The sequence below is a fragment of the Camelus dromedarius genome, chromosome 4, assembly GCF_036321535.1.
Source record: "Camelus dromedarius isolate mCamDro1 chromosome 4, mCamDro1.pat, whole genome shotgun sequence".
Lineage (NCBI taxonomy): Eukaryota > Metazoa > Chordata > Mammalia > Artiodactyla > Camelidae > Camelus > Camelus dromedarius.
In genome coordinates this window covers 45143372-45168664 of record NC_087439.1, presented here as the reverse complement: position 1 = coordinate 45168664, position 25293 = coordinate 45143372, and the positions used below count along the sequence as shown (strand labels likewise).

General features: G+C 33.3%; 1 protein-coding gene across 6 annotated transcripts in view; it reads right to left on the bottom strand.

The window, feature by feature from the left end:
• Positions 1-25293, bottom strand: part of UBR3 (ubiquitin protein ligase E3 component n-recognin 3) — a 185234-nt gene that overhangs the window by 62398 nt on the left and 97543 nt on the right. For all 6 annotated transcript variants that reach the window (XM_031451614.2, XM_031451613.2, XM_031451615.2 and 3 more), the window contains 3 exons: positions 22750-22838; positions 10139-10288; positions 3149-3282 (listed from right to left, as the gene is read on the bottom strand). In XM_031451614.2, the coding sequence (XP_031307474.1) occupies positions 3149-3282; positions 10139-10288; positions 22750-22838 (373 nt within the window). The remainder of the gene's footprint in view (positions 1-3148; positions 3283-10138; positions 10289-22749; positions 22839-25293) is intronic.

Sequence of the window (25293 nt, the reverse complement as noted above, 5' to 3'; positions counted from 1 at the left end):
TACTAATGTGAACTTTGAACTTAAAGTTTATTGCTTTCATCTTCTCTTTCTCTTATATTTTCAACTTCTCCTTCTCTGCTAATTCCTTCCCTTCAACCTATAAACAGGCTAAGACTTTTCCTCTTAAAGTAATTTTCTTTGAATTTTCATTTGGTCTCTGTCAAACAGAATTTGAGCCTGAATTTGAGTTCAGGCAATATTAGGCACAAGGTCGAACATGAGTGACAGCATATGATGAAAGATTTGAGAGCCTGATTTACTCGAAACTGAGTAAACTTTAAAATTTTATTTCCATGTTGGAAAGAAATTTATACACTATAATGTAAGATGACCAAATAATCTTTAAACAATAGTAAACAAAGTTCCAGTATTAAATCAAGACTCTTCATGAGCATTTGAAAGCTAAAAATACTACACAGTGTAAAATGCCTTCCCAGCCAATTCAAAGATGTGCAACAGCACAAATCAAATACTCACGGCAGGTGAGCTAGCTTCTACTGTTACAAATCAGAAAAACAACAGGAGACCTGATCATCTCTCTTTCATGTTTTGGAGCAGATGTTGGTATTACGATCATTTTAGAATGGTTGGTAGTCAGCTAATAAATAAGCTGCTCTCTTAGGCAATGTATTATAAAAACGTAGTTAATCTATCTTTTTAATAAAAGCAATTAGCTTTTAAAACTGAAAATAGTATGTCATTTGTCTATGTAACTATTAGATGTCTTATTTTAATCTGCTAGAGTCAAAAAAAGCAGAAAATCATTTACTAAGACCTATATTTTAGGAAGACTTCAACAATGCGCCCAACACTAATGCTAAGTGTTTAACACTGAATTGTCACCACCTCAATATTTATTAAAACCTCACACAGTAAGTGGTCTTATCCCTCTAGGGATAAGGGAATAAAGAGTTGACCCAGATCACTCAGTTGTAAGTGATAGAACACAAGTTCAACCCCAAGTCTATCTGACTCCAAAGCTCAGATTTCCTCCCTACTGCGTCATATCCCTCATATAGAATACTTCCAGTTCCACTAGTAAATGTACTATCCTATAAGACAAATTCTACATGTCAACTCTATAAAATGCACCCATTTAATAGAAATAGAATAGAATGTACACAGCTTCATTCTATAATCAGTATCAGTGTCCACTGACAGTAACTATTCTGCTCTATACAGTCTATCTGGTTACAGAACTGAAATCCAGTAAGCATTTACAACACACACAGCAAGTGATGGCCCCTAAGGGGACTATAAAACCAACAGAAGAAATGGCCCTAAACCTCCAGAAGTATACAATCCAGGGAGCCCACCATTTATAAATAAAATAACCATTATGAAAGTACACAAAAGCATTAATGTAGAAGTAAAATCTCAAATCACTAACAAAAACAAAACAGAGATTCAGTTCAGTTCAGATATCAGTTTAGAGTATTTTTACAAAAAAGATTTTTTTTTCTAGAAATAAACCGCTATTCCGACTGCAAGAGATATCTTACTTTTTCTCTCCTTTATTAGATCTCCATTTCCTTCAAAATTATTTTGCTCTTAGGTCTGAGTTATATTGCAATTGAATAAGTTATTTTTATTTTCTATTTGGTTTTAGGATTCACCTTTACTCATGTAATTTAAAGTGATTCAAAATGATGAAATTAAAACCAGGATTATACCAAGAAATTAAAATCTAAATAAGAAGGTAGTAAATTTCTGCAAAAGCAGAACTTAGCACAATTTCATTGTTTTCTTCAAAATGAAGATATTTATCAGTCTCTTATTAATAATGTAATATGCTACAAAAAATTCAAATAAAGAAAAAGTGTGAAAGTGTGTGTCTGTGTGTACATACATATACGTATGCATGTACATCCACACAGACTTCTTTTTCCAAATAATGACAATTTTATTTTAAAGCCTCTGAAAATACATAGAAGCAAGCACTGTCCTCGTTACCTAACCCAAACTGCTTACTAAGGCCTAACTTGAGCCTTGTCATAAATAGCTAGCTTGAAAATTAAAAACACCACTTTATATTGGCCTTTATTACCTGTAAAGTGATCTAAAGAAATTTCTAACCTATTGGGTTACTGCATGAAAGACCATTATGAGCCCTGTTTTACAGATGAGGAAATGGAGTCTTAGAGTTTTGGCCAAGCTCACAATGCTAGGAAATGGCAGAATCAGAACCAAACTCCAGTTTTCCTGGTCTGGAACTCTCCCTACTCTACACAACACCTCCCCAACTAGAGCCACCATCTCCTCCATAATCCACTGGAAACCTTCTCCTTAGTCCAGACCATTGAACCACACCTACTCTGACTCAACATCATGAGATCAACTACTGTTTATTCTAATTAAGTATTCTGTCTGCCACCTATCCTACCAATTGCTTCCACTTAATTGCATTGTGGGCAAGAAATAATTATATTTGGAAATCTACCAAGATAATAATCTCATATAGACAAATAAAAATAGTGTTTCACTTTATATTTTAAGTATTTTAAGTTATTATCAGATGTTTACTTAATTCAAAACACAGCAAGCCAAACAACAACAGGTAAAGGAATTCCCATTTGATAATCCACTCCGGAAATATAAAAAATGGTATCAAAATTTTACAAAGATGTTAACAATGCTGCTGCTACTAAATAAAGTTGATCTAAGACTTATGACCCTTGAGTGCTAGAGTCCCTACATGCAAAGAGCTAGGAAAAAAATCTCCCAAGTTCACAAAGAGAAACCATAGGAGCCATGAATTAAATCTGCCCCTACTTTACATTTAAAAAGCATCATAATGAGATTTTCTTGTATACCTTTACATGAAAAGTAAAAGGAGACAAAAATCCTCATAAAACATTCATGTCATATCTAAAAGCTTTTATAAAGGTAAGACTTAACATTCCATTGAACTGAATTTGTGTATCTCACAATAAACAACATTTAAAACAAAGGTACAACAATTAAAACTTCAAATTTTTGTTTACTGATTTCCATTTCTTTACTATCCACAAATTAATTTTTTTCTAATAAACTTCCAGATTCCAAGTCAGAAAGACATTTAACTTAGAGTAAAAAAAATAAAACTCTGGAGAGAAATAACCATCAATTTTGCAGACAAAAATACTATTTGATACAAAAGGGTACTTACATCCTTAAAATAACGCTGTAATAATGAAAGCCTCACATCATGAACTGCTGCACATGTATCCCAAGGGTAAATCTGCTCCTCTTCAGTAATAGGCAACTTTTTTGGCTCAATGTTGTCACGGCACTGCCCCAAAACTATATTAACAACAGAGATAAGAGTTCATTAAAAAATCAACATATAGACTTTACTCAAAGAAAAGCTGAGTTATTTACCACAAGGGACACTAATTTATCCACTATTAGATTATTTTTAAAGACCTAAAAAAAGTGGTATTCTAGTTTTCTTCTACAGAGTATATAAAGCTTTAAATATGCCAATATTTATTTTTTAAAATAACACTAAAATATGAGTATGAACTCTGGATAGTTTCCAAAATCTGTCCAATGAAAACAGCTAGAAGTTATGACTCTCTAGTATCAATAAACTTCATTTCTAAATATACCATTTTTTCTAAAAGGAAACAGATATCATCGGAGGAAAAGCTGAGTTCAGGGTTAGGGAAAAGTACAAGATGAGCCTGGGACTGTGTGTAATAAAGTGCAAGGAGGTATTTACAAAACACTGACGAGGCAGGTCATGAGGACCTGAAGGAGTTCTGACTAATCAAATTTGAGAAAATTTGAGAATCAAAAAGAATCATGACAGTAACAGAAAATACATTCACTGATTCAGGCAAGGAGCATCAAGTAAAAGAGTAAAAGTATAAATGGTTAGACTCTCAATGTATCATCCTATAGATTACCCACCACCTTAACCAAGTGTTAGCATCTCCAATAATAAGACAAGCTATCACTATGCGCCTCCTGATGTGATGCAACGGGAAGGAATATCACCTGTAATAATGCCATTGCCAAAAATGTTTAACTTGAATCTAATAATAGGAAAATAATCACATATATCCAGAAATGAGACAGTCTACAGAATAACTAACTTGGACTCTTCAAAACTTTTAAAAGGGCCTGGAGAAACTGTTCCAGATTAAAGGAGATTAGCAAGAAAAAATTAAATGATCTCTGCTTGGCTCTTAGATCAAGAAAAATATATATCTGCTATAAAAAACATTGGGACAATTGGAAGAATTTTAACATAGACTATTTGATTTTATTAATATTAAATTTCTTACATATGATAATGGCACTAAGGTTACATAAAAGAATATCTTTGTTCCTAGGGAATATAGGGATAAAGTGTCATGATGTCTGCCATTTTCTTCTGAAAAGTCTGTGTGTGTGTGTGTCGATAAGTAAGGGAAAGAAAAACAAACATGGCAATATGTTAACAACTGGTGAATATAGGTGAAGGGTATTCAACTTTTCTGTAGATATAAAAATGAAAAGTTGGTAAAAGAGATATTTTTATAATTGTAAAACATCAAAGCACAAAAAAAGGGAATGAGAATATAAGCATGCAGTGCCATCCATTACTCTGAGACTCAATAAGCATTGGAAGAAACATTCTTAGGGAAGGAAATATCAAGCACATCATTGTGGGCCCCAAGTTTTGGAGTGATTTATAGCTGCAACAGCGGAAAGAACAGACAGAAAGACGGTAGATGCTAGCACCTAAAATGTAATTAGCCACAATGTACACTGTACTCTTAATAATTAGCCATGATGCACTCCTAATAATGGACTCTAAATAATTAGCTACAGTGTACTCTTAATACACTGCAGGATTTGGTTTGGTAGGATTTTGTGGAGGATTTGTACATCTGTATTCATAAGGGATACTCATCTATAATGTTAGCCTCATGAATGAGTTAAGAATTGTTCCCTCCTCTTTTTGGGGGCGGGGGGGACAAGTTTGAGAAGGACTAGTGTTAATTCTTTATGTTTGGAAGAATCACCAATGAAGCTATCTGGTCCTGGGCTCTTATTTATTGAGAAATTTTTGATTACTGATTCAATTTCTTTACCTGTTTAAGGTCTGTTTAAATTTCCTATTTTTTCTTAAGTCAGTTTTGGTAGCTTCTGTGTTACTAGGAATTTATCAGCTTCATCTAGAACATCAAATCTATTGACATAAAACTGTTCATAACATTCTCTTATAGCCTATTTTTATTTCTGTAAAGTTTGCAGTAGTATCTTCAATTTCACATCTGATTTTCTGTTATTCTTGGTCAGTCTGGCTGAAATAATTGTCAATTTTGATGAGATTTTCAAGGAACCAACTTTTCTGAGTCTATTATTTCTCTATTCTCTTTCATTTGTCTCTGCTCTAATCTTTATTATTTCTTTCCATCTGCTAGCTTTCCAGCTAGCTTGCTCTTCTTTTTCTAGTTCCTTAAAGTGTAAAGTTAGGTTACTGATCTGGAATTTTCTTTTTTAATGTAAGTATTTATAGCTATAAATTTCCTTGTGTGAACTGTTTTCACTGCATCTCATAGGTTTTGGTATGTTGTGTATTTATGTTTTCACTTTCATTTATCTCAAAGTATCTTCTAATCTCACTTGTAACTTCTTCTTTATTAACCCACTGGTTGTTTAAGAATGTGTTATTTAATTTCCACGTTTGTGAACTTCCTAATTTTCCTTCCAGTACTGATTCCTCATTTCATTTCATTGTAGTCAGAGGATATACTTTTAATGATTTCACCTTGTTAAATGTGTTGAGACTTGTTCTGTGGCCTAATATATTGTCTTTCTTGGAGACCGTTCAATGTACAACTGAGAAGATGTATATTCTACTGTTGTTGGATAGAGTGCTCTATATGTTTGTTAGGTCTAGTCATTTAATAGTTTTGCTCAAGTGTTATATTTCTTTCTTCGATCTTCTGTCTAGTTGTTCTTTCTATTATTGAAAGTAGGGAACTGCAGTCTCCAACTATTACTGTAAAACTATTTCTCCCTCCAATTCTGACAATTTTTGCTTCATATATTTTGAGTTTCTGCTGTTCGGTGTGTATGTGTATATAACTGTTACATCTTCTTGATGGATTGACTCACTTATCAATATGATAAAGAGCCTTTTTGTCTCTTGTAACAATTTTTGACTTAAAATCTATTGTCTGATATTAGCATGGCCACCCCACCTCTCTTTTGGTTGCTATTTACATGGACTATCTTTTCTCATCAACCTATTTGTCTTTGGATCTATAATATCTCCTAAAGACAGTATATTCATGTGTTTCTTTTTTAACACATTCTGTCACTGTCTGCCTTTTAACTGGAGAGTTTAATGCATTTACATTTCATTAATTACTGTTAAAGAGAACTTAATTCTGCCATTTTGCTATTTATTTTCTATATGTCCCTCAATTTGTCCATTACTACCTTCTTTTGTGATTAAGGTGAGTATTATAGTGTACCACATTGATTCCCTTCTCATTTCTTTTCTGTTCTTTTTCAGTTTTTTTTTTACTTTAATTCTTTCTAAGAATCAAGTTTGAATTAATATCAACTTAGCGTCAATAACATACAAAAACTCTGCTCCTTTACAGCTCCATCTTCCTTCCCTGCCTGCTATGTTTTTATCTGAATGCTTGCATTTTTTTTTTTTACAAATAAGAACACTGACACTTGGTTTCAAAAAATCTCAATCTGCAGTTCATTTCCAGATTGAGTTCCTTCTTATTATACATGCTTTTTAAAGCATTCTAAAGATAAAAACACTGACTTTAACTGTGGACTTTCTTAGGTTTTGCAAAGATTGTGGGAATTAATAGAATGGAAAAACTTGTTTTATAATATTGTATTCTTCTCCTCTGGAGAACTGAAACTCCCAAAGTCAGTAATATATACAATAGGCATTCTGCACAATAGTGCGACAGCATGTAAATCAATACTTTCCAAATGTCACAGAACTGCTATAAAGGACCTTAATTTAAGCAGTGTTTTGAAGGATTCCTAATCAAAAGTGTATAATTCAGCACAAATCAAATGTAAGACTAAGGGAAGAAAACACGGCACTTTTCTTTGATGCATGGTTTCAAGAACAAGCAAATAAAGAGTCAATAGATTTTTTTAAAAAAGGGTTTAGAGCAATAAAGACACCCAGCACCAACACTGTGGTCTTTAAATTCCATTTCTCACTAAAAAAGAACTAGAGCTTCTTAGAGAAATGTCTGATTTCAGGGCAGGAAATGCAGAAGATGAATATAGTACAACTTGCCATGCCAGAAAATATAAAGCCCCAAGTCTACAAGGTTTGTATTGATAAGACTCAGGAGATAATCTCAAGAGGCTCCCACTGAAGAAAGATGGAAGAAGAGCATCAACAAGAAATTAACTGCGACAGAGTTCATAATTATATAAAAGGTACTAATTAACTGTTTTTAGAAAATGCTAAAGAAACACTACACCAAATTTTTAAGCACCAGTAAATAAAAGGAAATAATAGTGTTTATACTGTCTTCCATATATAATCTATACCTCAGAGTAACCAAAATAGTTGATGAGATGAAATTTCTTTTATACAATTATTCCAGCTGATAAACAAGGAAAACATGAAAGAGATTTGTGATCCCTGATGAACTAATAAACCTATGCAATCACCATTCACTGCTAATATCTCAGAGAGAAAATAGAGCGGACAGAGGAACATGTTAAACATCACAGGGACACATTCAGCAAATTCCAAAATGTTCAAATAGTAAAACACATTAGTGGTGGGGAGAGGCAGGCGCAGGGGAGATGAAAAGGGAACCTATTAATTAAAAGACTATAAGAGGCCCCTACAACTATAAATAAGTTAATTAAATAAAATAAGAAACAACTGGGGAATTTTGAACATTGACTAGATATTTGATTAGTACTGAAGAACTAATTTACTTAGGAATGATGGTGGTTATGTTTTAAAAAGTAAATCCTTTCTATTTAGCAGAAACAGTAAAATATCCATAGTTAAAACGAAATGATGTCTGGAGTCTGCTTCAAAATAATTCTCGGGGGAGGGAATAAATAAATTAAAATTAGCCACAAATTAATCACTGTTTAAGACTGATGGGCACATGAAGGTTCATTTCACTAGTCTCTTTAGTATATGGCTAAAATTTTCCATGTTCAAATATAAAAAGATGAAAGAAAAAGAGAAGAGACAAATCAAAATTTTAAAAAGTCAAAAGTAAGGAAAAAGTTAAGAGGGTAAAAGGTTATAGGATGTCAGCGGGTGGGTGAGGCTCACAAGAAAAGGAAAGAAATAGCCAGAGACTTTCCCCTGCTACAGTTTCCAGTTAAAATCACTCTCAAGATTTAATGCTTTTATGTTAGCTTCTTATTCTTTTCCTCCCATCTTTAAAAGATACATGAGCTATAGTACAGTGGAATTGTCTAATATTAATTAGCTTAGTGTACAAAATTATTAAAAAGGGATTAAATGGAGTAACAACCTTAAAGCAACTTTAAAAATATAAAATAATATCAAATAACAATTTAAAATAAGAACATAAGCTTCATTAGGGCAGGGATATTGTTTTGCTGCTTCTTATAACAGCGATGCTCAATAAATAATTGTGAAATGAATGAATGAATGAATGAATGAATGAATGAATAAAACAAAACATTAAGTTGCTGATTATACAGTATTTGGTAAAGAAGTTACAGAAAGTTAAATAGCAATAATGTAATAAACTGATTTCCTCACAATAGTAGAAGAGATAAGTAGCTGCAAAACTAGTCAGCATTTCCACACATTTTCCCTTTAGGAGGCATTTCTGTTCTTGATAGCTCTACTTAAATGTCCTATTCAATCAGGGTTTCACAGATCAATTTCATTGTTAAACAAGAAGATTAACAAATTTACCGGGCACCATATGAGATCCTTTTGCTTATAATTCATTATTTAACCAACACAACAATCCTCCGAAGTCAATATAATTTCTTATGTAAGAGAAAGCAATAAACTTGGCCAGATTATGTCAAGCAGTACCTGTATTTGAACTCAGGGGGAATCTCTTATATCTAACTCTTTCCACTTTACTATAATAATTCAGAGAGTAAACATCCTAGAAAAAAAAATGCTCTAGAGAAATACAAAAGACTTTTATTTTCTCTTTGCTTCACACATACTTCTACTGAAAAAGGATTGAATTCAACGGAACTGCAGTGTGTAATAGTTATCACTATCTCAAAATACTTCATTATGGGAGAGGATAAAAAGCATTCAGACAAATCCTTCAAATTCAAAAAATAATTTTTGTTTTAACTGTAGATTGGCAAACATATTAATCAGCAGACTTGTTCAGGAGTGACTGCTTCTAAAGAGAAAAATACTATACAGTATCACTTGTATGTGGAATCTAAAAAAAAAAAAAAAGACCCAAATGGATTTATTTACAAACAGAGAGACTCAATAGACATAGAAAACTAATGTATGGTTACCGGTGGGGAGTAAGGGGGTTGGGAGGGATAAATTAGGAATTTGGGATTTGCAGACACTATCTATATAAAACAGATAAACAAAAAGGTCTTACTATACAGCACAGGGAACTATATTCAATACCTTGTAATAATCTATAATGAAAAGCATATATGTATATATATAACTGAATCACTATCACTATGTTGTACACCAGAAATTAACACATTGTAAATGGACTATACATCAATAAAAAAAAAATTTTTTTAAAGTAAATGTTTCCAACCTCAAGAAATAAGGGCAAAACTACCTGAATATGCCTTATGTAATTAAAATATAACTGACAATATTTCTGGGCTTAAAATGCTTCCAGATTTTAGAACAATTAAATTGCCAAGAAAGCTGAACTCAATTATTGGCCACCTAGCATTGGTAATACATCATCACACTTTAAAGAAAAAGACTGTAACATATAGCAAGATCTCTCTGTTAGGGTTTCTTCCAACACTCACGTCCAGGAAAGTCAGATAAAGCCAGCTTAAGAGTCTTCGCTATACAGATCTAAACAGATTCTTGCTATATAGATCTACAGTTATATCTAAACAAAAATACAGCTTTCATTTAACAGAGATATTTATTACTGTTATTAATACTCATTTCTAAAATGTTCCCATTGAAAAGTTACTTTGATTTTACCTGAGGATGCTTGTAACAGTACAACCAATCCTGTAGGTCTGTCTTCAGATGAGGGGCCGCTCTGTCCACAAATAACACAATCATATATCGCCTCAGAAACCTGTGGTTCTGCTGTGGTGATCTCCATGGGAATATCACTCTCAGGAGAATCTGAGGGAAAAAAGCTACAGCTCTTAATTTCTGAAAAGAAGAACCTCTCTTCAATGAAATTACAAAAAAAAAAAAATCAAGTTCAAATAATTTTGAACTTCAATATCAATAAATGTATACAGTAATAAAACCAGGGGAAAATTATCTTGCTAAAATAGTTTCAGAAAAATATTAAAAATGCAAAGAATTGATATAATGAAAGACTTTAAATATATGGTTAAATACACTTTTGCTGTTGTATCATTCATACATAAAATTAAAACCAAAAAAATGCAAAAATATTTGTATCAAAAAAGCTTTAAAATATTATAATTTAAGGAAATAAAGGGGAGATTGTTTTAATTTTCTTTAAGGTATCTCAGAGGGGAAATTTATAATAACATGGCAGCTCTTGGAAAGAAATGGCAGTATTTACTAGGAGATGAAAGAGAAACGAACTATTTCTCTTTTACTTTTAATTGTAGTGATTATATCTTGGTGATAATAATTATCAATGTATATTTATGTAAGGAAAATGCTTACATATGACCACATATTAATAAAACAGGACTATTCTAGAAAATAACAGTAATCCTCTGGTGATATGTCACTAACAGCAAGAAATAAGACATTGAGTCAATAATCACTTTCAGATAAAAAATTCTTAAATTCATGAAGATCAGTGATGTCCACAGTGGCAAAGAAATGAGTTGAGGGGACTGGGAAGATCAGGGAAGCAGAAGTGATTTATAGTTTAAAAGATGCAGGCATATCTAAATAAATATGTAAAAACACATGACAGAAACAGAAAAAGAAAAAGAAAGATGTTAAGTTTAGATATGTTTTAATAAGAATTCATGCAGAAAAACATATATTTGATATTTATTAAGAGTGAGAAGAAAAGGGGTAGAAATCTAAAATAGAACTTTGGATAATGCCCAGAATTAATGGAAATTAAAAAAGAAGTCAACAAAAAAATCAGAGAAAAAACAATCAACAATATATGAACAGAATCAGAACCAGAAAACTCATTGTCTATGAAAATATGATTAATAGGTCAAAATAAAAAGATATCAAAATAAAGTACCAGAGGCCATTAAGATTTGACATGTGATTACTTTGTTTTTATAGGGAGAAAATTTTAGTACAGAAAAGAGGGGATATCTGTGCTCTCAATTTCAAAAAGGGAATACATCTGATTGCTCTCAAGTTCAAATACAGAAATGCCTGATTGAAAGTGACATGAAATAACTCAGTCTCATGTTAAGTGCCAAAGAAATAGAATTTCATTAACTCTATCTTACACACAAAGATAGCTTTCCCTTTTTTATGTCTTGGTACAATCAACCTGAAAACTTCAAGAAAATCCTAATACCAAAACGCATTATCAGAAAGGCTGCTAAGTCATCTTTTCTAGAGTTTTTAAAAGTAAGGCTTGACAATCTCATACATGCGTAGTAACTTTTATTTTAACTCTAACTTTAATAACTGCAGATATTAATGTCCTTTTTTTCTTGGAGAAACTAAAAAGATCATAATCTATTTCTTAAAATAAGAGGAAAACTGTTTTACAGAATTCATAAATCCTATAATGACTTAAAATATATTATTGGTAATTTATAATTGATTCTATCATTCCAGTGCCCAATTTCAAAAGACCAATTTTAAAAGACCTACAACCAAATAAAATGCTTGTATTTAAATGTAATTATTGTTTCTCACCCAAAGATAAAAACATGAAAAAATGTTAATAAACAGCATCCTATTCTGAAAGAACTCAAGCTCAAAAGAGTACATATTAGATGTAACTGATTACATAAAGAATAAAATGAGGCAAAACTAATGTATAGGATTAGGAGAAAGGATACCGGTTACTCCTAGAAGAGGGAGTTACAGAGAACATGAAGAGGGGTTGTCAGATACTGGTAACATTCTGTTTCTCAATATGGATGCTGGTTACATAGTGATATTCAGTTTTTTAAAAGTCAAATAGCTCTACACTCATGATACATGCATGGTTCCATGTGAAATAGCTCTATACTCATAATACATGCATATTTCTAGGTGTAGGTTATATTTCAGTAAAAAGGTTTTCTTTAGCCGCATTAAATAAACAGTATAACTGGGTATATTCTGCAATAAATACTATAATAAAGGTGCTTAATTCCACCAACTTCATGCACACATCAACATCTGTATATATTTTCACATCAAGCAAAATCTGAAAGAATGTGGCCTGCAAACTGATGCAATGAAGCGATTACAATGATTTTCTCTAGGTAAACTAAATGGAGATAGATGCAAAACTGAGAGAATAATAGTCAAAGATGATAAATGCAAGTGCTACCAGAGACCGTTCTAATAATGAAAACATTCTTACTACAAATAACTCTTCAATTCTTAAATTCTACTCTGACTTCCAATACAATTAAAATTTTAACTGTATTTCAGTGTAAAACTGACACTTCCTCTTTTAAAACAAAGTGCCTATCTTAAATTACTATAATTAATATTACTATAATAAAGGCAAAAGATTAATAGAGCTATTAATAATTAATAGTTAATTCATCTGTTTGGTTTTGGTTTTACATGAACACAGAAGAATCTATCTGAATTAAGTAGGTGATTCTTCTGAATGTTATTGCAACTTGCCAAAGTTCTATTTACAATCACTCTGTTAGAATGACTGCAAAATGGTTTACTGTGTTCTGCTAAGAAGCCTGTGACAACTGCCAAGGCTGTAAAACTCCCACTGTGCAAAATCATTAATTCTGATAAAGATGTACAGTACTGTCCTGAATTGTTCATCATTTTTATTACTAACATTCTTCCTTTCCTCTTTTCTTTTTTTAATTTGGTACAGAGAGACGCCTCATTCCATTTTTTAAAAATAATCTCATTTCAAAATAATTTCAGATTTGCATAAAAGTTTTAAAGCTATTACAAAGAGTTCTCATATACCCCTCACCCAATTTCCCCTTACATCTTGTATTAGCATGATATGACTGTCACAATGAACTAATATTGATATATTATTGATCAATTTTTACTGATATAACATTGATATATTAAATCCAAGTTTTCTTCAGACTTCCTTCATGTCTAATGTCCTTTTTCTTTTCCTGGATGCTATATTACATTCAGTTGTCATGTCTCCTTAGACTACTCTTGACAGTTTCTCAGACTTTCCTTGCTTTGAATAACCTTGACAGTTTCGAGGACTACTGATCAGGTATTTTGTATAACATTCCTCAACTGTAATTTGTCTGATGTTTTTCTCATGATTAGTCTGAGGTTACGGTTTTGAGAGAGGAAGACCATTGAGGTAAAGTACCATTCTCATCAACATCATATCAAGGGCACATAATATCAGCATATTTATCACTGTTGATATTGACCTTGATCACCTGGTTAAGGTAGTATTTGCCAACTTTCTCTGCTGTAAAGTTACTATCTCCCTCTTTCCACACTGTACTTTTGAAAAGGACGTCACTAAGCACAGCCCACTTAAAAAGTAGGGAGTTATGTTCTACCTCGTTGAGGGTAAATATCTACATAAGTTATCTGGAATTCTTCAGCGTGGAAATTTGTCTGTTCTCTCTTATTTATTTATTCAATCCTTTATTCACGTAAGTATGAACTCATAGATACTTATTTTATACTTAGGGTTATAATCTAATACTACTTTATTTATTTTCTTTTTCAAATTGGTCCAACTTGGCCATTGGAAGTACTTTCACTTGCTTCCTAAGTCCCTCTGACATACTGCCCTGCCTCTCACCCACCAATGTGTTCGTTTTTAGTACTTTCTAATTTTCTAGCACTATGAGATGCTCTAGACTCATCTTGCATGGTCCCTGGCTCAGTCCTAGAAGTAACCATTTCTCCTAGGAGATCTGGTTCCTTTTTATTTTTTTATATATTTTTGCATAACTATATTAGAAACCAAGATCTGGGGCAGTGGGTGTACTTATTTCTCCTGGAATGTCATTAATTCTAGGCCTTCTCAGCTGACATAGCAAGGGAAAATATCTGTATAGTAACTCATGTATATACACATACCCACAAATATTTATACATATGTAATTTCATCTTTAGCTATATTAATCTAAACATGAGTTCATACTGATGTCTCCAACTCTAATCCATTACCACATGGACATTCCAGCCTTTTTCCCTTGCTTATCTATGAATTCCCACTCCAACACTGAGAAATCTGACTGTCATCATCTGCCATCCATTTACTAGCATACCTCAGAAATAATGCTGGTTCAGTTCCAGACTGTGACAATAAAGTGAATATGGCAATAAAGTGAGTCACAAGAATTTTGGTTCCCCAGTGCATATAAAAGTATGTTTACACTATAGTGTAGACTAATAAAGTGTGCAATAAATAGCATTATGTCTAAAAAACAATGTACACACCTTAATTAAAAAATACTTTATTGCTAAAAAATGCTAACCATCATGTGAGCCTTCAGCAAGTCATAATCTTTTTGCTGGTGGAGGGTCTTTGGTCTTCTATCAGACCACTCGGATTTTCTCCATATTAATAATAAGGTCATTTTCACTTTCTTGTCATTCATGTGTTTACTGGAGTAACACTTCTAATTTCCTTCAAGAACTTTTCCTTTGCATTCACAACTTAGCTAACTGTTTGGCACAAGAGGCCTAGCTTTTAGCCTATCTCAGCTTTTGACATGACTTCCTCATTAAGCTTAACCATTTCTAGCTTTTGATTAAAAAGTGAGAGACATGCAACTCAGCCTTTCACTTGAAGACTTAGAGCTCACTATAGGGTTATTAATTAACTTAATTTCAATATTGTTATGTCTCAGGGACCAGGGAGGCCAAAGGAGAGGGAGAGAGACGGGGAAACGGCTGATCAGTAGAGCAGTCAGAACACACAAAACATTAATTGATTCAGATCACCATCTTACATGGGTGCAATTCAATAATTAACATCAATATTACAATATTAACATCAAAGGTCACTGATCACAATATCACCAAAACAAATATTATAATAATGAAAAAGTATAAAATATTGGGAGAATTACCAATATGTGACACAGAGACACAGAGTAAGCAAATGCTCTTAGAAAAATGTTATCAATGGACTTGCTCAATACAGGGTTACCACAAACTTTCAATTTAAAAAACACAATCTCTACAAAGTACAGTAAAGCAAAGCACAATAAAAGGAGGTGTGCCTGTACGTAACTGCTCAATTTCAGTAGATAACATACAGTGGTTTCAAAAGAGTTAACCCACTTGCTGTGGGAAAAACTTTATCAACTACAGTACAGTATTTAGGTGCAGTTCCTTTTGCCTTCAGTCTCAAGAGACACCACTAATTTCCAAAGTTACTTCACACCTTTTCTCCCATTCCCTTCAGTGAGGTTGTTTAATACATTTGTAATACAGTTAGATTCTTTTCACACATTCCATATTCTGCTCTGAGACCTCCAACTTCCTAAATGACATTTTAACTTGCATACATTAAGATTCATTGTTATTAAGTTCTGTAGGTTTTGACAAATGCAAGGTGTTATGTATCTAACTTTACAGCATCATATAGAATAATTTTAATTTTCACCTAAAAAATCCCCGTGCTTCACCTATTTAGCCTATTACCACTTCCCAACCCTAGCAACGACTCATTTGTTTATTGTCTCTCTAGTCTTGCCTTTTCCAAAATGTCATGTAATTGGAAGCATACCAGTATGCAGCCTTTTCAGACAGGCTACTTTCAGTAAGCAATATGCATTTAAGAGTCATCTACATTTTTGCACAGCTTGATAGCTTATTCGTTTTTATTCTTGAATAGTATTCCATTGTATGGATGTACCATAGTTTGTTTATTCCTTCATCTACTGAAGGATATCTTGGCTACTTCCAGTTCCAAGCAATTATGAATAAATTATGAATGCTATAAACATTCATGTGCAAATTTCTATGCAGACATAAGTTTTTATACCAGTTGGGTAAAAGACTACGATAGCTGGATCATATGTTACGACCAAGTTTAGCTTTATAAGGAAAATCCCTAATTTCTAAACCAAAAAATTTCTAGAGAAAGAACTTTTTGTACCTTTAACTGGCAATACATGGAAAAAATCTGAGTTAATGTCAGATTTCTATAACTGTAACTGGATAGTTTAAATTATTAATTAACAGGTATTGAAACTATATAAACACTTATCTCTATCTAGAGGCTATAAACAAATAGTTATCTATAGTGATAGACCAATCTCAGAAACTTAAGCTGACTGTTGACCACAGCACTGTTAGTTACAACAAAATAAAAAGCAAACTGAAAATAGAGTAATTATCCAATAATAGACACATGGCTAGGTTAATTTCTTCATTATGGACTATTATGAGCTTTCTCTCCCTCCCCTCAAATAAATAAATGGAAAGAAAAGAAATGTTGAACTAGAGCAGTGGTTCTCAATGTTGGCTGCACAGTACAATCAGCTGGGAACTTTAAAAAGGTTCCTATGCCTAAGCTCCACTCCCAGTGACTCTTCTTTAACTAGTCTATAGTGGAGCTCAGGCACAGATACTATTATAAGGAGGGTATGATTCTAGTGTGCAAAGTTGAGAACTACTGAAATCAGAACTACTAGCGAGTACTCGGAGGTATTACTGAGGTAGACAACAAAGAAGGGTGATCCCATTTGGTAAAGAAAACAATGATCAAAAAGAAGAAAGAAAAGCTTCTACATCTAGCTTAGTAAAAATAAATAATGGGGGGAAATGATGAGATAAAGATAGACACAAATGCAGACGTGAGACTTTTCAGATAAGAAACTTGATAACTATGAAAAAGCATTATCAACAGACAAGTAAGAGTACAAATCACAGAGCAGAAATCTATTGCATTCAGAGAGAAAAGCACTTGTCCTTAAATTTTTACCTAATAATGTAAAATATTTGATTAGGGGATTTGTAAAGTACTATATGTTATAAATTTAAAATATTCTATATGTTACATTACTAGACTAGAAATCTTAGGAAAACATCCCTCATACACAAAGATAAAGGCAAAACTAGAAAAAAACAAATGTAGAATGCTTACGTTCTTACAACATGGGAAATAAGGCAAGACAAAAGGTAGCTGACAAAGCAAAGGAATGGATTGAGATTAAACTGTATCTGCACTACTGATAAGTAGTACCTCAGATGTTAATAATATTGTAATACATAAGGCCACGTGTAAAAGAACAGAGTAATCAGAGGCAGTGAGACATATGACTTTGCAATTTTCATCTTGGGCAATGTATGAAGATGAGGTCTCAAACAGGTTTTGGGCATCAAACAGATTTCTTTGAGAAGGGATTGAGTTACAAATAAAAGGAATATACAAATCTGAATGGTCCAAAATCCCATTGCCATGACCAAAACCAACATAAATAAACCAAATGCTCGTGAATCTGTATTACCTCACCTGTCACCACTGCAGCATGAAAGAACCGGGACTAGGAGAGAGCGGAGCTCATTATCCTGATGGCTTCTGTGAATTGCCTCTGTTTGCTAGCAATCATGTCTGCCTGATCCCTCAATTGTTGTTCCTGTGCCCTGGCTACTGCCAAAAAAGGTCAAACCTTCCAAAAAGTAGTAAGATTTAAGACAGCAAGTCAACAACTTTGCAGACTAATAAGACTAATGACATTCAAATTTATGATCTTTAACATAACTGGTCCCTAGGCATGGCTTATCAATTTTTACACTTAGCCTTGGTGAGCAACATCTCCCACTCTCTTCAGCAACTATACCAAACCTCAGGTGGCATTCTTCTCATTCACCAGAACTCACCTTTTACACAGCACTGAAAATTGAAACAACTGAGTGATCTCCTGAACTTCCTGTTTTCCTTACCCCTGATGGAACTTACCTCTATCTCCATCCACTCTTTCCTTCTTCCCTCCAGTGTCCTCAGGGAATGAGTGACCATTCTCCTATTCAGGTCAACATTACCTAACCTCCTCTGGATGCTTTGCTTAGTCAATTCCTCAGAAAACTGTTTTTATTTTCTCTCACTTGGGAGTGGGATGCAACAGATAAAAACAATTTCTAAAAACATTATTAACTAAAGCTTTTTTTTTAGTTCCTAAGGTTGCAAACAAACCAAACTGTACATCAAACTGGTTACATCACCTCCCTGCCGCCAAAAAAAAAAAAAAAAAAAAAAGACTGCTTTCAAGTGACTTCAGAACACAGAGATTCTGACTATATACTCTTAGTCGAATTACTGAAGGACAAAATGATCTGTAAACAATCTAAAAATTTTCAACTTAATTCAATGATTTCATTGTTTAACACAATATCAAGGTTGGTATTTAGAAGCTGTTTTCTTTACTTTGAAGGAAAAGGTAATTTTCTTACATATGATGTATTGTGCTTGAGTAAGAGAATATTCTCAATCCTAGGACATGTATGCTGAAGTACTCAGGAGTAAAGTGTCATGATGTCTACAACTTAACTTCATTTAGTAGAGACAGACAGAAAGACAGTGAGTGAAAGAACAAATAAAGAAAAATATTAAGTAGGTGAAGGTTATATTGGTACATGGAAATTTATAATACTATTCCTTTAGCTTTTCTGTATGTTTGAAACTTTTCATAAAAATAAACATGTGTGAAATTAAAACATTTTGGTAAAAAAATAAAAAGGCATTTATACACATATATATTCAGAAAAAGATCTGTAAGGATACAGTCTAGGTAAGAAAATCTGGTAGTAAGAATATAATATTTTCTTGTTTTTTATTATAAGTTTTCTAAGTTTTTATAGTAAAAATAAAATACTTTTGTAATAACAGAAATTTTAACTTGACACATTATAATAACAATATTATTAAGTATCTAATTCAAGACTGCAGACTTAACACATGCTTCTTGTCTCTCATTCCTTCTAAAAAAAACCACTGAAATAAAAGTAGAGAAATACATAAAGAGATATCCCCCATGAGAATATAGAAGGATGGAGTTGTGGAAGCAAATTTTACTAACCAACAAATAAGAGATGTTAATAAAACTTCCGAAAGATTGGAAGAGATGGAGGCATGCTGACAATGAAAGAAAGCCATAAGCTTTCATTTCTGCAACCACTTATGTACGATAAGAAAGTTACAGAAAAGAAAGAATTGATCTGTCCATTAGAATGCCAACTTTGGGCTCGGAATCAGCCAGTGAGGCAGAGAAGAGGTATCATTAAGTATGAAGTGACTCAGAAAACATAATAAATTGAGTCTATATACAGAACTTCACTACTCAGCATCCCAACTCCCTCCCCAACTTTGACTAACAGAGCACTCAGATAACTTGGTATTTACCTCATGGAGGAAAAAAAGACTATCTTTCACCAAAGAAACTGAGTAAGTTGCTTGGAAAGCATTGGGTTTCTAATTGAATGTTAACATTTGGGGGCCCAAATAGAGCAGTCTAGCCACCCAAACCTAAGTCTGACAGTTGACATGCCTCACCCATACACAGGCTAAAGAGAATTACCAGGATTAAAACTATTTACACTTCAGAAGAGTAAACCCAAATTAACTACCCAGGACATCTTTTCAGGAGAATCAAGAATTATCAGGCAAATGAGGAAACTAACAACATGAAAAACCAACTTAAATTTTCTAAGTAGGATCAACGATAACTGAGAGAGAAAGAGAGAGAGACTTCTAATACATTCAGAAATATTTGAGAAAAAATTCTACAGACACAGTAAGACCAAGATATTGAAGAGAAGAAATCTCTAAGCATGTAAAGCAAAAAGAAGACATGCTACAAAAAAGACATAGAAGATTAAAAGATCAATCCAGGAGATCCAATATCCAACTAGTCAGAGTCCCACCAAAAGGGAATAAAGGAAATATAAGGAGAAAAGTACTGTTAAGTTTTCTATTGCTGTTTAACTAATTACCCTAAAATTCGGTGGCTTAAAACATTTACATCTCACACAGTTTTCAAGAATCAGCTTAGCTAGATGGTTCTAGCTCAGGATCTCTCACAAGACTACTATCAAACTAATAGCCAGGAGTACTCTTCTGAAAACTTAACTGGGGCTAGGAGTTTCACATAGAAGCTCACTCACATGACTGTTGGTCAGAGGTCTGTCCCTAACCACACAGGCTCCCCCATTGGGCTATTCATAACATGGCAGCTGATCTACCCAGAATGAGTAATCCAAAAGAAAAAAGAGTCAAGGCAGCAGCCACAGTATCTTTCATAACCTAATCTCAGAAATGACATACTATCACTTCTGCCATATTCCAGTGGTCATGCACACCAATTTTAGCACAATGTCAGAGAAGACTACACAGGGCTTGAATACTAGGAGGTGTAGATCATTGAGGATCATCTTGGAGGATGGCTATACTAGTTATCAAGGAAAACATAGGAAAATTTTTTCTCAGAGCTTCAGATATATGAATCTTTGGACTGAAAAGGCCCATTAAGTACTAAGGAGAATGAAAAAGATCCACCTAGATACAAATCATAAAACTTCAGCTCTCTAAGAATCAAATGATTACAAAAATGTCACAGGAAAGGGGAAAAAATGCTTACCTACAAAGGAATAAGAATCAAACTACCACCACACTTCTTATCAAATGAATGGTAAAAGACAAGGGTGTATTGCTTTAACAGTTGTGACAGAAAATATGTATCAATGAGGAATTCTACATTCATACAAATGAACAATCAAGCATGAGAGCAGACTAGAGTTGCATCTGGAAATACAAAGAATCAAAAAGTTTAGCTTAACTGCACAGGCACTATTGGGGATATACTTGAGGCTGCATGCCAACAAACCAAGACTCCAAAAAAGAAGTGAGATTAAGACAGAGGAAACCCCAGATCAACCTCCAAAAGGAAAATTCCAAGGTAAAGGCTGTACAGCATGCCTACAGAGCAAACGGACAGACAGGAGTAGAATTTCATGCAAAGGACAGTATGACTGAGTGGGTAGAATAATAGAGACATCATAAAGGCATATTAGTTAAGAAAAAAGGCAGTTGGAAACTTCAGGAAAAACAAAAGAAAATATAACAAAGTAATGGCCCAAACAGAAATGAGTAAAAGGTGGTATGGTTTTAGCACTTGAGAGACTGTATGAAAAGAGGCTACATACTAAATACAGTCTCCTTTAAAGTGGTATAGGAGTCAGGCCACTGGACTCAAAAATGGTAAATGAATACCAGGATATTATTTAGCCCTGTACGAACAATATTCAAAAAGTCATTGTAACTGCTTTTCAATTTTTAGAATCAACCTTTGGATGGAAGACTTGACTACAACTGCAAAACAAAATGTTAGCAACCTTGACAATTTAAAAGAAAACAAATACCTAATTAAAGGCAGGCAGGAGAGATGAGGAAAAGGGAAATGAAAGGAAAGACAGAGGAGCTTATTAGTTCTTTTCATATGAAGAGGTATGAACAAACTGGCTACAGATAGAACAATTAATAAGTATTATAATTAGTGTGTAAAAACCAAAAAAATGTAATTGTCAATTTTTAGAAAGAAGAAGGAAGAAAAGACAACATGGAGAAAGGGAAAGTAGTGTCAGTGAACTAAATCTTCCTCTTCCATATGAGAAAGTCATTTGATAGTAAGTTAATTTAATAAACAAAATTTGGTATACTTACATCAAAGTTACATCACAAACATAAACCCCACTATTGATGCTGTAGAACACACCATGCTAAATCTGGACTGATCCCCTACTCCATCTCTCTTTTGAACACGGGTTATGTGTGCTTGGGTGCACAAAAGTGCATGACAAGGTTTATGCATGTCTGAATGCACATACTTGTATAAATTTTAACTAAAGGCATGACTTAAGTGTATTTTCTTTCAGTATTTTTATCTATAAGTTAAAAAAAAAAAACACTGAAATCTAAGTAGTCAGGGAAGGGTATATCCTGGTTAATTGAAGACTGACATTAAGTGAGATTTAATCTATTTCTCCAATGTTTGTAAACGATTACTCACAGCAATCTACCATCATACAGGAAAACGGCACATCCTCTCATTGTACAAATGCTAATACTAACCCTAAAGGAACTGCAAAGTATATCTGATTTTAAGAAATAGTGAAGGAGTGGCAGAAGGAAGAGACACTAAAAGTATTTAAAACTGTTTCAAGGATCTTAGAATAATTTCACAGGAAAAAAAAAACAGAATAAGTAAATACATATTGGTGAACCTCACAAATCAAAAGCAGTTTAACAGAAGAGGGCAGCAGGAGAACGCTGCATGGCTACCATCAGGAAGGACTTTCTAACAGCTGCAGCTACTCAACGACAGAACTGACTGCCTATGACAAAAGTCTGATCTCCCATCACTCTACTGTTTAAATAAAGACCACAAATCATCTGTCTGTAATGTTTAAAACTGGTGGGTGATTGGACTAGATAATCCCTAAGGTAATAACCAAGTATGAGAGTTCTAAACTAATAAACTTTGACTTACCAACATCCATTGCAGTTTCCATGAAGCTCTTCTGTCGTGAAGCAAACTCTGCAAGCAATTTCTGCTGCCTCTCTCTAGCCTTTTGTCTCCTAGATCAAACAGAAATAAAGTGATAAGTACCAGATGTGCTTAAGACTTACCTACTATCTTTCAGGGGTCTATAATATAGGAAAGGCTGCTGACACACAGGAACAACCAATTTTATGTACTATGTATTAAATTTCATGTAAAATTTGACTGTACTTAAAAGGATTCTGCTGCTTCAAAATGGTTTGAAAATCACTAGACTTAAACAGGTAAAAATAAAAGCCAAAATTTACTTTAAAATGTGAAATAATAATTTAAGTAGACACAAATTTGGATTCCAACAACACAATTTCCTAAGTACATGTCAGTTTATAGCAAGAGTAAGTGGAGTTTTAGTAATGAACTCACAATTTAACCCCAGGCACAAATAATAGCAAACTGGTTGCTAGAAGAAACTATTATGTTATGCTATAAACAGAATCTAAAAGATAAGAATAGACAGCTTTACTGTTATCTTAAGAATCAGGTTCTCCTAAAAGAGAAATAGCAAAAGCCAGGACGGTTCCCAGTTTCTACTAGAAAATATTCCAAATTTGGTTTATTTTGTTTGAAGTAAAAGAATATGAAAGAGTCTGAAACACAACATAAAGAATAAAGCTATATTACAAATCTAAGTATAAATATTCCTTTGGATTAGTTCACTTTATTCTATTAATTATCCCTTATCTACGTCCAAAGAGTATTTTAATTTGAGGCTGGTTGCAAAAAACACATGACTATAACATAAGAATGAGAAAATAAAAGTAAACTAATAAAAAAAAGGAAATAGGCTTCCTTAGGTTTAGCGATACTAATAATACTAATAAGCATGGAATTCTGCCCCCAGCAAGGTAAGGTTAATACAGCAATTTAAAACAAGAGAGGAGGGAGAGGAAGAAGAAAAAGGTTAAAAGGTGAGTTATATATTAGACCAGGAGAGACGAACTTTTTACTCAAACAAAACTCAAAAAGGGGTTTATCATAGCTCATGATACAAAGAATATCAGAAACAAAACAGATGGAATATACTATGGCAGTTTCTTTTAGTGACTATTATATCTATATACTGTTAATGAATTTTATTAAACTGAGATTTTATGAGGTCATTTCTATGGGAAACCTAAAGGAATTCTTCTATTAATCTGAAATGATTGAAGGATATAGAATACAGAATTTAGAAGAATGGACTGCTAATAGTAATTTTTAGATTATTCACACATCTGCTTCCACCCAGTCAGTGGAAACAATCACAAATATCTACAAAGTCAAGTACTGTGGTCCAGCTCACCATAAGAAGCTACATGTTTTTACCAATAAAGTTCAAGAGATTTTTAACACTCCTTTTCTAACATTTACTTTAAATACAATTTAGAAACCACTTAAGAAAACTCATTTTATACTTAATAAATAAAACTAATTTTTTATTTTGTGTTTAAGCCAAAATATTATCCAGGTTGATCACTCACATTATTCATCAAACTTGACTCCTAATGACACTGGCCACTTCCAAAAATTAAAAACCACTCCTGCTCTCTTTCCTTCCTGAACATGGAAGGTGGCACAGAGGCCTAGAAAGGGTGTCAAGACCCAACATCCTGGCACGGGAGGGCATTCGTATGGGGCAAAGTTACAAGAAATTGGTCACATACAAGGGAACTAATCAAAAAGTAATACATGTTGGGGATTATAGTGGCCAGGTTTCTCACTGTGGGAGTAGAGAGTTATAATCATGAAAGAGAAAAAACAAGAATAACTCCTATGGTGTCAGAATAGAATTGGAATTATCAGGTGGAACTCACAGTCACAGTTTTAATACCTGTCTCTCCCTTTCCTCCACCCTCCCCTCCCCCTGTCTCTCTCTTTCTTTCTCTCTCTCTGCTCACTAAGAGGGTCTGTTAATAGCTATAGCTCATTAGAATGTGGTTTCTAAACATCAGTCTCTACTAAAAGTAATGAGAACTCCTTGGAGAAATGGCTAATACCAAACACAAAATGAACCTGAACTATCCTCTTGCTCCAGAAAATCAGAAAAAAGAATGATGGGGGTAAATCAAAAGAACACAGAGAGCAGCTTGAAGAGACTCTCACAGGTCAAATCTAGAACAATTTGAGCATCAAAATGTCTAACGATCATCTGAGATTATAATCCATATAATCCATAGGAAACCCTAACTCCAAACTAATAAAAATAAATAAATGAATAAAGTAAAAGTTGATGAAGAACAGGCTATTGCAGCATCACAAGTATATCTATATAAATTACATATTAATTACAAAGGAGAGGAGAAGGAAGGAAAGTTACAGAGTAACGACTTGACAGTGAAGAAGTCTGGCAAATACCCCCTTAATTAAGTAATCAAAGTTAATCACTAGTAATGAAACAAATTGAAATCATGTGACATCTGATGGGATGGAATCCAAAGAGCAACGTTTCCTTGATATTCCCCTCAAAGAGGCATAACCTGAATCTAAACATAA